Source organism: Vanessa cardui, chromosome 1, assembly GCF_905220365.1.
Source record: "Vanessa cardui chromosome 1, ilVanCard2.1, whole genome shotgun sequence".
NCBI lineage: Eukaryota > Metazoa > Arthropoda > Insecta > Lepidoptera > Nymphalidae > Vanessa > Vanessa cardui.
This window is the reverse complement of record NC_061123.1, coordinates 8,051,804-8,064,689: the sequence shown is the minus strand read 5'-3', so window position 1 is coordinate 8,064,689 and position 12,886 is coordinate 8,051,804. Positions and strand designations below refer to the sequence as shown.

The 12,886-nt window shown below is 34.7% G+C and overlaps 1 protein-coding gene across 1 annotated transcript; it reads left to right on the top strand.

Annotated features, from left to right (window-relative positions):
- Positions 1–3,629: 3,629 nt before the first annotated feature.
- LOC124544438 (collagen alpha-1(I) chain-like) lies at positions 3,630–8,603 on the top strand. Its single transcript, XM_047122996.1, has 3 exons — positions 3,630–3,852; positions 4,802–8,080; positions 8,401–8,603. Exons 1-3 carry the CDS (start codon positions 3,759–3,761, stop codon positions 8,412–8,414), a joined length of 3,387 nt encoding a protein of 1,128 aa, XP_046978952.1. The 5' UTR covers positions 3,630–3,758; the 3' UTR covers positions 8,415–8,603.
- Positions 8,604–12,886: the final 4,283 nt, after the last annotated feature.

The window sequence follows — 12,886 nt, the reverse complement described above, 5'->3', positions numbered from 1 at the left end:
TAATCATTGTTATTATTGATAATATAAATTTGTCATATATTTTCCTACCTAACTGCTAACTATCGCTCAGGTATGATATAAAGTGGAAAATTGTGCTAATATTTTATAGTAATCAAGCCGTTTAAGTGAATATCAGGTTCATGATGTATCTCTTTGAGCACTTATATAATGGAATGTGGAGATTAAACCGATGTGTTACCCGGATGTAGGTACATATGCATCCAATGTGTTTTTTTATAAACATTGTGGTCTCACGACATATATGTTACCACACACGCAACCTATCGGATCTAATGGTTAATATGGTTTTCCGTTTAAAATTTGCATTGTGCATACGTAATGACACGTCTTTTTTATACCTATTCAGTGAATAGAATAATTTTACTCTGGGCGATATATTTTGTTTTACAAATACCAATCGTACTAAGGGGTGCAGTGGCAGGACATACGAATTATGAAATTATTTTGGTCACTTTGATTATAATATTTATTAATTTAATTATTTAATATTTATTAGTTTTTTTTTTATTTATAAATAGTAAACTGAATTACCTACCTGATATATTTACTATTTCAAAACTTATTACCTAAATTTGTTCTTAACGGATTAACTGATAAAAATAGTAACCCAACTTAAGTTATTGTCTATTTCAACTACTAATTATTATTACAGAGCCCTTGACATAGAGACACAGAGACTCGAGCATAGACATTCCTCTAATATATAAACACCAGATAGAATATAAACAAATTTGTAAGGGGTTGTATGAAACATTTTGATCGATCTCAAAAAATTCTACGGATAATATCTATTTTTTATAGATAAGAGAGAGATTTTTTTAAAATGCTTGAACATACAATTATTCTGTCAGTGTTAATAGAAATAAACTTTATTAAAAAAAAATTGAAGCGTTGCCTATAAATAAAATGAAATGCCGTTAACACATTACAAAATAATTGAATAAATGCATGATAAAAATGTAGAAAAAAACACACACCATTTTAATTAAAAAATATGTAAAAAATTATCTTTTATACATAATAGAACATAAATGAAATATCAATTACAAATATTACATACAACTAAACAACACATGCATCCTGGGTGTCATATTTATTTAATCCAAAACTAGGTTTACCTAAATAGATACCTATACAGAAGATGTGATTGATCGAACAAAAATTTAGACTCGAATCAACATTTTACTCCCTGCGTTGCCTCTAACCGAATTGCCTCTCAACCAGTGATTTCGTATAGAATTTTAAAAAAAGGAAACCTTTAGAATGTTCAACCCCTCATTTAAAAAATCGAAGTGATACGAAATAATATTTAAATATCGCTTTGTGTATTTAGTATTTTCCAAACTTTAGTACAGAATCCAGGTATAATAAAGAATGTAAATTTTGATCTAATCTAGAATACATCAATGAAAAAAAAAGTGATTAATAAAGCGATCTACAACGATAGGTCAGGGCGTTTGGTAACATTTACTTATTTTTAAAAAATTGAAAAAAGACTTAGAATCGTGCATTTAATTATTCTACAAACTTTTTTTTTCGTTTGTATACCGCTTAATTAACGCTTGCATCTTAACCGACGATTAGTCGTTCAAACCCAGGCGAGTTTCAGTGAATGCTTATGATTAATTTCTGTTTATAATTCTAGAATAATCTCCAAAGGTTTTTCTTAAAGGGAGAGTTAACTCAGCAGTGTAACAATTACCGGCCGTTTCTTTACACTAAATAATAGCCTAAACACCAATTTGATTAAGGAATAACTCAAGTATGCCGTAAGAGCTGAATCACCAATATTTGATATTGATATTTTCGGGCTAGAAGGGTGGGTGAGACAATGTTAGTACAGGCACAGTATATAATATAAAATCTCAGTTCCTATGTTGATGGAGCAATGGCGATGGGGCCGGCCATAACCATCTAGGAGCGCCGGGTCGGATAAGTATTCGGCGCCCTTTTATATGACCACATTCGAAATAGGACAATCAAAGGCCCTTTAAAAAAAAATTGGAAGATGCTCTTTTTTCCTCTTACATAGCGACCGTTACCTATTGCAGTGTGATCGAATATGCTTATGGTATGTTGGAAGGGTGTATCTTTGCAGTAAAAAAAAACATTCTCGAGAACAGGTCGTCAAAAAGCTGACCATATTTGTGTGAAATCTGAAGTCTTTATTAAACAAAGTATCGGACTGAGGCCCACTAAACATCCAAATGGACCCTAAATACAAAAGGCGTCACTATTAATCGACATATATTTGACAATATTCCTTTGTTGCCAGAGAATAGGTACTTGGCGTTGACAATTTGAGTGAAATAAAAGGTAAAGCCAAATTGCCATCTACAACTCACCTCTTGGTGGAAGCTCCCCAGTACTCACACTCACCTGGAACTGCAGATGTCCATGTGCCGTAGTAGCCACTATTCATCAGATGAACGTAATGATTGTTTTCCACCTATACAATAAATAAACTTAATTGGATACAATGTATTCACTAAACATATACATATAACTTCTATATATATTCTATAAAATATGCTCTGGTTGTTATATGAGTCGAGATGGCCCAGCGGTTTAAACTCGTGCATCTAAACGATGATTGCGGGTTCAAACCCAGGCAAGCACCGCTGATTCATGTGCTTAATTTGTCTTTATAATTCATCTCGTGCTCAGCGGTGAAGGAAAACATCGTGAGGAAACCTGCATGTGACAAATTTCATAGAAATTCTGCCACATGTGCATTCCACAAACCCGCATTGGAACAGCGTGGTGGAATATGTGCCAAACTTTCTCCTCAAAGGGAGAGGAGGCCTTTAGCCCAGCAGTGGGAATTTACAGGCTGCTGTTGTTGTTGTTGTTATCTACTTTTAAAAAAGATATAATATCGGCGGGTTTTTACCTTAAGAGAGAGACGATCCATTTTAATATTTATTCTAATTATTTTTGTAAATTAACATAACCATTTACGATATTTCTTTGTAACGCAAAATTATTCCTTATTTCAATAATTGATGTAAATATTTCAATAATAAATAGTAAAGAAAGGAAAATTATAGGCATAAAAATGCGAATGTCACATTCTATTTAATAGTTGTTTAAGCTGGCTAGGTGGATGAATAATAAAACATGACAGGGTATATTTTTTTATATTATTAACAGAATGCCAAATAAAAGACCAGGATTAAAACTTAGACGTGCAAAGTCGGGCGGGCGTAAATCTCTACGAGTTATTTATAGTAGTCATTAATGCGAAGCAATAAAATATTAATTTAAAACTGAAATTAGGATCAAGGTTTCGGCAATATATAATATATCTATCTACACATCATAAAAAGACTTGACAACATAGCTTATATTTAAGAATGTAAATAATTTATTATATTCGTATCACAATAACCAATACGTCAATATTATTATACAGCTGTAAATACCATTCCGGATATACGAAACGGACATAGTATATTCCAATGAGTGTCTAAAACTTGAGAGAATATTAAAAGGCGTGAGTAATAAGTTTCGGCGGCTCCTCTCATGCTTCGCGATCCATTGCTATGTATGAGTTGTAAAGTACTTGTATTACGAGTACGGGAAACAACGTCAGCTACCTACATTAGCACAAGTTCAAATTCACAGTAAACGACAACAGGTTTTTTGTTTAATATACGACTGTCTATTTGTGTTTCGCTTTATAAAGGCTAAGCGTTCGCAAAACAATAACATTGTGACCGGTAAGCTTCACCGAGATGGAGGTCTCGGGTGTTTTCGTGCTAGCCCTTGTGAGCTTTGTGACAGGAACACCACATGGATATGGTGTGAAAAGTGGAGCAGTGGCAAAAGGTCGGTATTTTAATAATAATTTTCTATAAATATATTACTTATTTATAATGGCATAGTCATATTTTTTGTATAATAAATAAAAGCTCTTAGAGTATTCTATTTTATAGATCATAAATTTGAATAATATAAAAACAAGAAACGGAAATAGAAGCTCTTCATAAAACATATGTTAATGTTAATCATTTAATAATTGTTTATATTGTAAATTATGTTAATAAGTCAATCATTAAGTATTTTTGAGACATTCATCATTTATTTTTTGTTATTGTATGTTGTAGGTAATGCAAAGTACGTAATTCATAATTCAGTAACACAATATTTTCATTAAAATAAAAGTTTTTATATTAAAGTGCGGTCAAATATTTCTGTTGTTGTACATAATAAAATATCTTTGATCTTATGAGGTTACGCGTATTTACGCATTTAGGGTTCCGTGTCTATGTATGTTTCTAGTTAATACTTGTAGAAAATGTTTTATAACAATTTGATCATTTTAGCCTATTAGTTACCATTATTTAAATCTTATTAATTAATAATAAAGTAATGTATAAAATAATATTTCATAGAGCTCAATAAACGTCAACAAACCTTCAATTTAAAACCAAATCCTATATCAAGAAAAATAGCTTTTAATTCAATAGCATGCATATACTTCTGTACTTTAATTTTGTAACTAGTGTTTTTATTTATTTTTTAATTTAAAGGTTATTTGACAATATGTAGATGTTTAACGCTTGTTCAATTAATTAAAATATATAAGTCAATATTTATCCTTAACGAGACTGTACATTTTTTGGCTATTATCAATGATTCTAACATTACAAATTTTTTTTTTTTTCGAACTCTAATAGAAACGAATACAATAACTATTAAAAAACAATTCGGGTAATATTAAATACCCAATCAATAATAACTAGTAATTAATTTAGTCTTATTTTTTTTATTTTAGCTGAAGCAAACGCTGCAGCGGGTGCATTCGGCGTGCATCCTGCCTTACCCTTAAGTATACCCAGTGGTAGTGGCTTCTCCGGTAGTTTTTCTAAGTCGTCATCGTCAAGTTTTGCTTCGGCGAGTTCAAGTGCAAGCTCAAGTTCCAGCTCCTATACCTTTACTGGTAGTGGTGCAAACGGAATTGCTGGATTTGGGTGCCCAACTAACAATTGCAAACAGAGTGGAAATACTGCGGGCATCCATCCCTCGGGCAACGTAGCTCAGACTAACGGTATCACAAACGCAAATGGAGCCAGTGCCGGAGTAATTCCTTACTCAAACAATGGTGGTAGTACACCTTGCACAGGAAACCAATGTAGCGGTTATAGTAACAATAAATGTTCGACGGGTGATTGTAATGGCATAACTGGCAGTCAACAAGATGCGTCTTATGGTAAACCTTCCTCTAGTGATAATTACAATACAGGTGCGGATTTACAAAATGGCAAGCATCAAAATGGATACGAAAATAAATGTATTTCGGGAAATTGTTCTCCAACTTCTCCACAAAACACAGATTCTACAAGCAATTCTTATGGCTATGATATAGGCTCTACTGGAAATACACAATCGAAGTCAACATATAATTCGAATGGTTATAAACCTAATTTAAATAGTGACAGCGGTAACGACCATTCTCAGTCAGTCGACTGTTCTCAAGGCAAATGTGGATCCAATCCATCGTCTAGTGTAACGCCACCCGCAAGTGAACACGATATTTTTATTCCTCTCGCACCTTCCGCTAATGGAGGAAGGCCGACTTATCCTAAGCCCGATACACATTTAAATACTCCTAATTTAGGCCCAGCTTGTACAAGTCACAGTTGCAGTATACCCGCCAGTGGTCCAGATTCGACTAACGGAAAATTACCAACAAGTTACAATGTCCCAATACTTGGTACAAACCCAAGTGCAACATATTCTGGCCCGAGTGCTAACAGTAATCCTACAGGAAATTTATACAGTTCACCAAAAGATACTAGCACAAGCAATTGTGGTTCTGGTGTTTGTCCCACTGACAGTGCATCCCCAGTAAATACCGCATCAATTGCGCCAAAACCATCAATCCATTCTCATGGGAATTATCCATACCAAGTTGTACCTGCTGAATCTCCAAGATGTACTGGTCCTAATTGTGAATCGCCGAATACACCAGATTCTGAAATACCAACCTATCAAACAAATAAACCAGCAAGTTGTAATACTCCTAATTGTGCATATTATCCAGCTGGTGACAGTAGCGCTTCAGGACATGCTTCAAGTTTTGATTCATCGAAACCTTATTCAGGTCCATCATCTCCATCTGGGTCATTCAAAGCTTCAGTACCCACTTCAAAAGATCATTATCCTCATCAAAATACTCATCCTGGATACGAAGGCACACCAGGAAAACCAGCGCATAGTATATCAAATGTAAGCCCAATTAATACCGGTAGTTATACGACCCAAAATACTCCTATCTATACCGGTGGGTTTGGTGGATCACCGGGTTCATTTGACACAGGTGCTGCAATTGGTACACAGTTTGCATCAAAACCAAACCAAGAAAAAGCACCATCTACAAGTAATTTACCTCATACTGGTGGTATTAGTGGACCTACTGTTACAGAAGGAGTGGATTCTGGATCTAATTCACACCTCGGCTTACATGGAATATCCAAGCCAAGTGGCAGTCTTGTTCCTCCTCATCACAATATTCCAACAGGCCCTGGAGCGTTTGTCGAGCCACATGGATCATCTGTTTTGCAAGCGGGATCAACAAGTTTACCAAGGCCAATAGACGACAAAACCGAGCTACCTCCTTACACAGGTGGATTCGGTGGCTCGCCAGGATCGTTTGACACAGGTGTTACCACTGGCACACAGATTGCTTCAAAACCAAGCCATGAAAAAGCACCAACTTCTAGTACTTTCCCTCACAGTAATGGTATTAGTGGTCCATCTGGTCCAGAAGGAGTGAATTCTGGATCTAATTCATATCCAGGCTTAAATGGCTTATCCCAACCAAGTGGTAGTCTTGTTCCTCCTCATCACAATAGTCCAACAGGTCCTGGAGCGTTTGTCGGACCACATGGATCATCTGTTTTGCACGCAGGATCAACAAATTTACCAAAGCCAACAGACGATAAAGCAAAGTTACCTTTATATACAGGTGGATTTGGTGGATCACCGGGATCATTTGACACAAGTTCTCCAGTAGGCACACAGTTTGCATCAAAACCAAACCATGAAAAAGCACCATCTTCTAGTACATACCCTCATACTAGTGGTTCAACTGGTGCAACGGGAGTTAATCCAGGATCTAACTCTAATCCCAGCTTAAATGGCTTATCCAAACCAAGTGGTAGTCTGGTTCCTCCTACTCAAAATATTCCAACTGGTTCTGGAGCCTTTGCCGACTCCCATGGGCCAACTGGTTTGCAAACGGGATCTGGCAGCTTATCAAAACCAATTGATAAAGCTACATTACCATATACAGGTGGATTTGGGGGACCATCAGGAATTTTAAAACCTAATGAATACGAAACCCCAAAATTACCTTCATCACCTTCAAATAATTATACTCCTTCTTCATGCAGTACGGGTCGTTGTAATGTAAAAGAAGTGCCAAATGTTAATGGTGCTCACCAAGTGACAAATGGAGGGTCCGGAATATCAAGTACTTCGACTGATGCTAAAGCCGTTGCTTACTCTGGCGGTTTTGGTGGCCCATCAGGATTCCTAAAACCATTTGATGACGGAAAGCAGCCAAAAAGTGGAAATGAAGGAAAAGAACAATCTGGCCATGATTATTATAACACTGGTGTTGGACATAAATACAAAGCCACTGGTGACTTTAACCCAGCAAATTCCGGTGCACAGACTAACACCGGCGCAAATTCTATCGCAGGAGCGCAGGCTATTGCTGGAGCACAGGCTATTGCCGGAGCACACGCTGTTGCCGGAGCACAAGCTATTGCTGGAGCACAGGCTAATGCTAATGCTTTTGCTAGCTCTGGTGGTTTTGGAGCAAATCATGATGCAGGAACAGGTTGCAAAAGCGGTTGTGAAGCTGGAAGCGGTCAAAATTTGGCCACTAGTAGAAGTTTAGGTATTTCACAATCAGGTGGTTTTGGCGATATACATAATAGTGGTTCTGGTGCTGTAGCATCTGCAAAGAGTATTGCTGGTGCAGGTGCCTTTGGAGGAGGTCATAGTTTCGCCAGCAGTTCAGCTGCAGCTCATTCATCTGCAGGAGGTAATTTTTCAGTTTTTAGTATGTATTAGACATGTATGTACATTATTCTTAAGAACCTTTTAAATTATTTTTTTTAATAACTTTTACCAAATATATTCTTACAAAACTTCTCATTACGAATTGAAAAAATTGATTATTTAGCATATTATAATATGATTTTGCATTGCTCTCATACTTCAGACTGATTGTCATAATAGCAAAAAAACGACCAACACCTCTAAACCTTTCTAAAGCATATTTTTTCACATAAATATAGCATCCACAGTGAAAAGAGTGTATTTTTATATACTAACTCTAATTCCATTTTCCTTTCGTTTCAGGTTATGGACGATGAAGTTCTTCCAAGATGAAAAAAAAATCGTAAACCGTCCCATGAAACCAGATCTTTCCAGATCTACAACGAAATAAGACTTTTTTTAATATTGCTGCAATATGATCTACTTATGTGTGATATTTTAATGTGAGAATAAAGTAAGTTAATATACAATTTAATATGAAAGAAATATATTTTATTTTCAATAAATCAACATTTATTTTGAATATATTCGTACCAACTGAATTATAACGAAAATAAAGGATGACAAAACTTAAAGGTTAAAACGAGCAAAAGCAGTCTTGCTTGGAAAATGGAAAATATTACCTATATTGATAAATTTTCCGATTTACTTAGAAATTAGAAATTATTTATTTATATTAAGCAATAGAAAACGGCAGATCGATCATCTAAGTTCCTAAAATCTATAAACGAAATTAAGTCTTCGGAATTTTATAAATAATAATTAGCATATTTTTTATATTTTTATATTGTGTCAATCAAAATGAGCTCACGCGACCAAAAGTTCATTCGGCTGTATATTATAAATTTCATACTGCTATTATCATTCAAATATATGATAATCGCTTAACGTGCCTGGTCGCCTACGATTGCATTCAAAAACAATAGCCTTCAAAGATTCATTTAATATATGTGAGATAGAACTGATCAAATTTTGTCAAGTCATGTTTTTATCTTTGTTCTTAAGTATATAAAAAAATGAATTATGATTAATAGGATATTAAAAATAGAATTATTATTAAAAGATATCTGAATCACTTTTAATTAGATCTGAAACGGAATTTTGATAGCAATTAATTTGGTCATAACTATATAACCTTATATTGACGCAAGTTACCTTGAACGTCTTGAGTTAAGGAAACATAGCGTTATAATTTATATTTTTATTTAACCAAAAAACCACCTACACATACCATATACGCAGAACGTTTTAAAGATTCTCCACTTTAAAAATGCAAGTTTATTACCTTAAGATATAGCGATTTTTATTTGAGGAAAATATTTATAAAAACTTATTAATGAGTGTTTAAACATTGAACCATGAATATTTTTCTAGAAGTAGCATCGACGGGTAAATTATAAAGACAGTATTCTATTTACCAGCAAGCATTATGTGAGCTATGAAATAAATTATACGATCCGTAACAGTCCTGAGTCAGCTTACATCCGTGTTCCGTATCACTCACCACTCAATGTCAACGATGACGATCATAAGGATTTTATTTTCACCTTAGATTGATTATTATTTTCCAACTCGTGCAAAACCTACTTGCATTTACATATATTAAGTTTTTTGTTCATACCAATCTATAATGTGAATCGATTTGTTGATTAAAACATGAAGTGACTGGCTATTCTAAAATTTATATACCAAATGAATTTGTATTTAATTTAAACACAAACACATATTTTTATTAAATTGGCCATGAAATATAATTGTAGCATTTTTTATATTTGTTGTCTCTTCTTCTTCAATCTTTCATTAATTAATTGATTAGCGGAAAAGAGTATGTTCCGAATTACTAATCTTTAATAGCTTAATTTAAGCAACTATTCTTTAGTACATACATATATGTATATAATAAATAAGCCTGGTGGAAAATTTGGCTGGTAAGATTATTTAAGTGCTTTGCGAATTAATTATTTGAGTGCATACTCATGATATGTCATCCGAACTGTATTCAAATTTAGAATACCAATACATAACTAGTACTATTTGTATGCATAACCTGTTTTATGCGATGAGATGACGATATCGTATCAACGAATCTAAAACCTTTCAACGTATGATTTCTCATAATTCTTTTAGCAAAATTTAATTTATCGTTATAAAATATTTATCTCATGAATGTATCTAGACTTCTTTGTTTGTCATGTATTATATAATTACAGTTTAATGCAATTTAATATTTACTATTATTCATGAAATCGCCAAGTAAGGACTTAACTATGTCGTCCTGCACACTCGTCGTATCCGTAAATCATTCAGGTTAGATCATAAATGCAGATAAAATCATTCATCACCTCCAGTCTCATCGCATCTATTGTTGTAACAGTATGATGTAACTCGTCACCTACGCGTTGCATCTACACAATAACATCTATACTAATTATGTTAAATATACCTACTTAATGTTATATTTATAATAACTTTAAAATAAAATTGGCCTTGGTGAAAATGTACAAAAGACTTTTGGACAAGGGTTCCTTCATATTATATTCACATTTATAGATTTAGGCTTCTATTAAAGACGTCCCCACTTGAGTCGCTGGGTCGAGAGGAAGCACGGCACACTGTCGTACAGAATGACGCAGGTACTTACTGGACACGGCTGCTTCGGTAAGTACCTGCACGGGATAGCGCGGCGGGAGGAGACACCCTCCTGCCACGAGTGTGGTGCGCCAGTGGATACGGCGTAGATGTGCTGGTCAGAGATGCGCTTCTTCTGCGAAAGTGTCATGTCGCAGAAGGAAGCCGCGGAGCGGGAGCGGGAAGAGAGTGCCGCCGCTGACTCGCTCCGCAGAAGACGACCGGGGAGGAGGAAAATGCGCTACGCGCACCTTCTCCCACCGCCTCAATGGGCGCCGCAGAGACTAGGGGGGTCCCAGTACCCCGGGAATCACCCCTAGGTGTAAGAGGCCCGCATAGGCGACCGTCAGGACGTCACGGTAGCATGCGTAAGCGATCCCGTGGCGTCCATCGAAAGACGGAGAGGGTACCGCTGGTTTTTTAGTGGGTAAACCCGGCGTACTTGGGCGCACTCGGCGTCCAGGGCTCCGGGGAGTCCCACCCCCCCCCCCCTTTCCATCAAGTGGGGGAAGCGCGAAATGCGTTTTTCCAGCGAGAAAAAAAAAAGGCTTCTATTAAAGAAAATAATAGTAAATACATATTAAAAGTTTGACCAGAAATTTTGAAATAACATTTAAAAGCTTACTATAAAGGATGTTCTACGATTAATACGATATGATCTACGGTGATCCAACTGGTACCATTTGGATAAATATTTTAGTTCTGCTTATGAACTGATTCTGACAGTTTTGACGTTAGCGAGAATGTGATATCGGAAATCCACATCTGTATTTGCTTCAAAATTACTACTTTTACTTTTTAGTCAGCCAATAAAATATAAGATCCTAAAGGTCGATCGAAATCGATGAAATGTCCTATATCTAGAAGAATCTTACATAGTTCCAATTGGACTTGGAATTGGTTAAGTTGGACAGAAAATTATAAACCGATATCGAAACCATGTTTTATAAAATAAAATTGAGATAATTGTACGTTCTTCCCTCATTTTCCCAGGAACGCAATCCTCCCTTATGTAATTGTTATCTGAACGTCGAAGACGGTGTAAGGAACCTCGGTATTTTAATAATACGTTGACTTTTAATTTACATATCAACAAAAAGATTATGCTTGTCGCATGCTTGTCTTCACATTAAGAAATTCTAAAGATTTGCAGGAAACTACTACCCTGATGATTCAATCATTATGGTCAACCCAAACTTGAATACGGTTCAATTGTATGAAAATAAAGGTATAAAAAACACATAGACAGATTAGAAAGAGTACTGAAAATATCATTAAGCTTGCACATATAGGCATAGCTCGGAGTCAGAGTATCGAACGTTTTTATTTATTGTCACTTACTGAAAGAAAACTACTGTCAAGTATTTTTATTTAAATTAGTAAGAAATCTTTGACACTCGCAATAAATTCAGATATTACAGAAAAATGCATGCAAGCCTGAAAGCCTATTAACCCATCCATTATTAAAAGCAAAGTATGCTCAAAACATTTTTGTCAATAGTGCCAACAATACGTAGTTTGGTAAGGTTAATTTCTTAACTAGAGTAAATGTCGATAGTTTTATATTAAATTTATTTTTTTCCAATTTAATTAGTAGTTAACTTTGAATCTTTAATTATAGGTTTAAATAAAAAAAAAGTCTTTCTAAACTGTCTTAATTTTTTATTATTTTTGAGTGGTGAAGTTGGTTGGCTTTTGTCATATGTAGTAAGTCTATTAATTGTTTTTTTTTTTAATTTGCTACTAAACTGTTTATTTCTCTAATAAAAACGTAATAAAAAAGTCGGCTTAAACTTGACCATGGCCTTAAACATATTTTTCGCATTAAGACTTCTTTTATGAATGGCTCTGTATTGTTTGACACACATACACAAGTACTTAGTTTCTTATATAAACCTTCGCGTCTTTGAATACTTAATTGATCAATTACGTAAACTCGAAATTCACGTACAATAGGAAACGTCTAAATTATGTTTTCTGGTGTATTGTGCATGGGACTGGTACATTATTTATGTATTTCGAAATAAATCATAAATTCATATTAGTTTAACCCCATTATTACTATATGTTGTCTGTTTCAATTATTAACTAATAAGTATTTAACATGAGTATTATTAGTTAAACTTACATAGCAATTAAAATTATGTTATGCTTGGATTTT

Excerpts from the sequence above, each read along its gene's own strand:
- LOC124544438 (XM_047122996.1), top strand. The coding sequence starts at position 3,759 with ATGGAGGTCTCGGGTGTTTTCGTGCTAGCCCTTGTGAGCTTTGTGACA. Across the intron at positions 3,853-4,801 it reads AAGTGGAGCAGTGGCAAAAG|CTGAAGCAAACGCTGCAGCG; the intron begins GTCGGTATTTTA and ends TTTTTATTTTAG.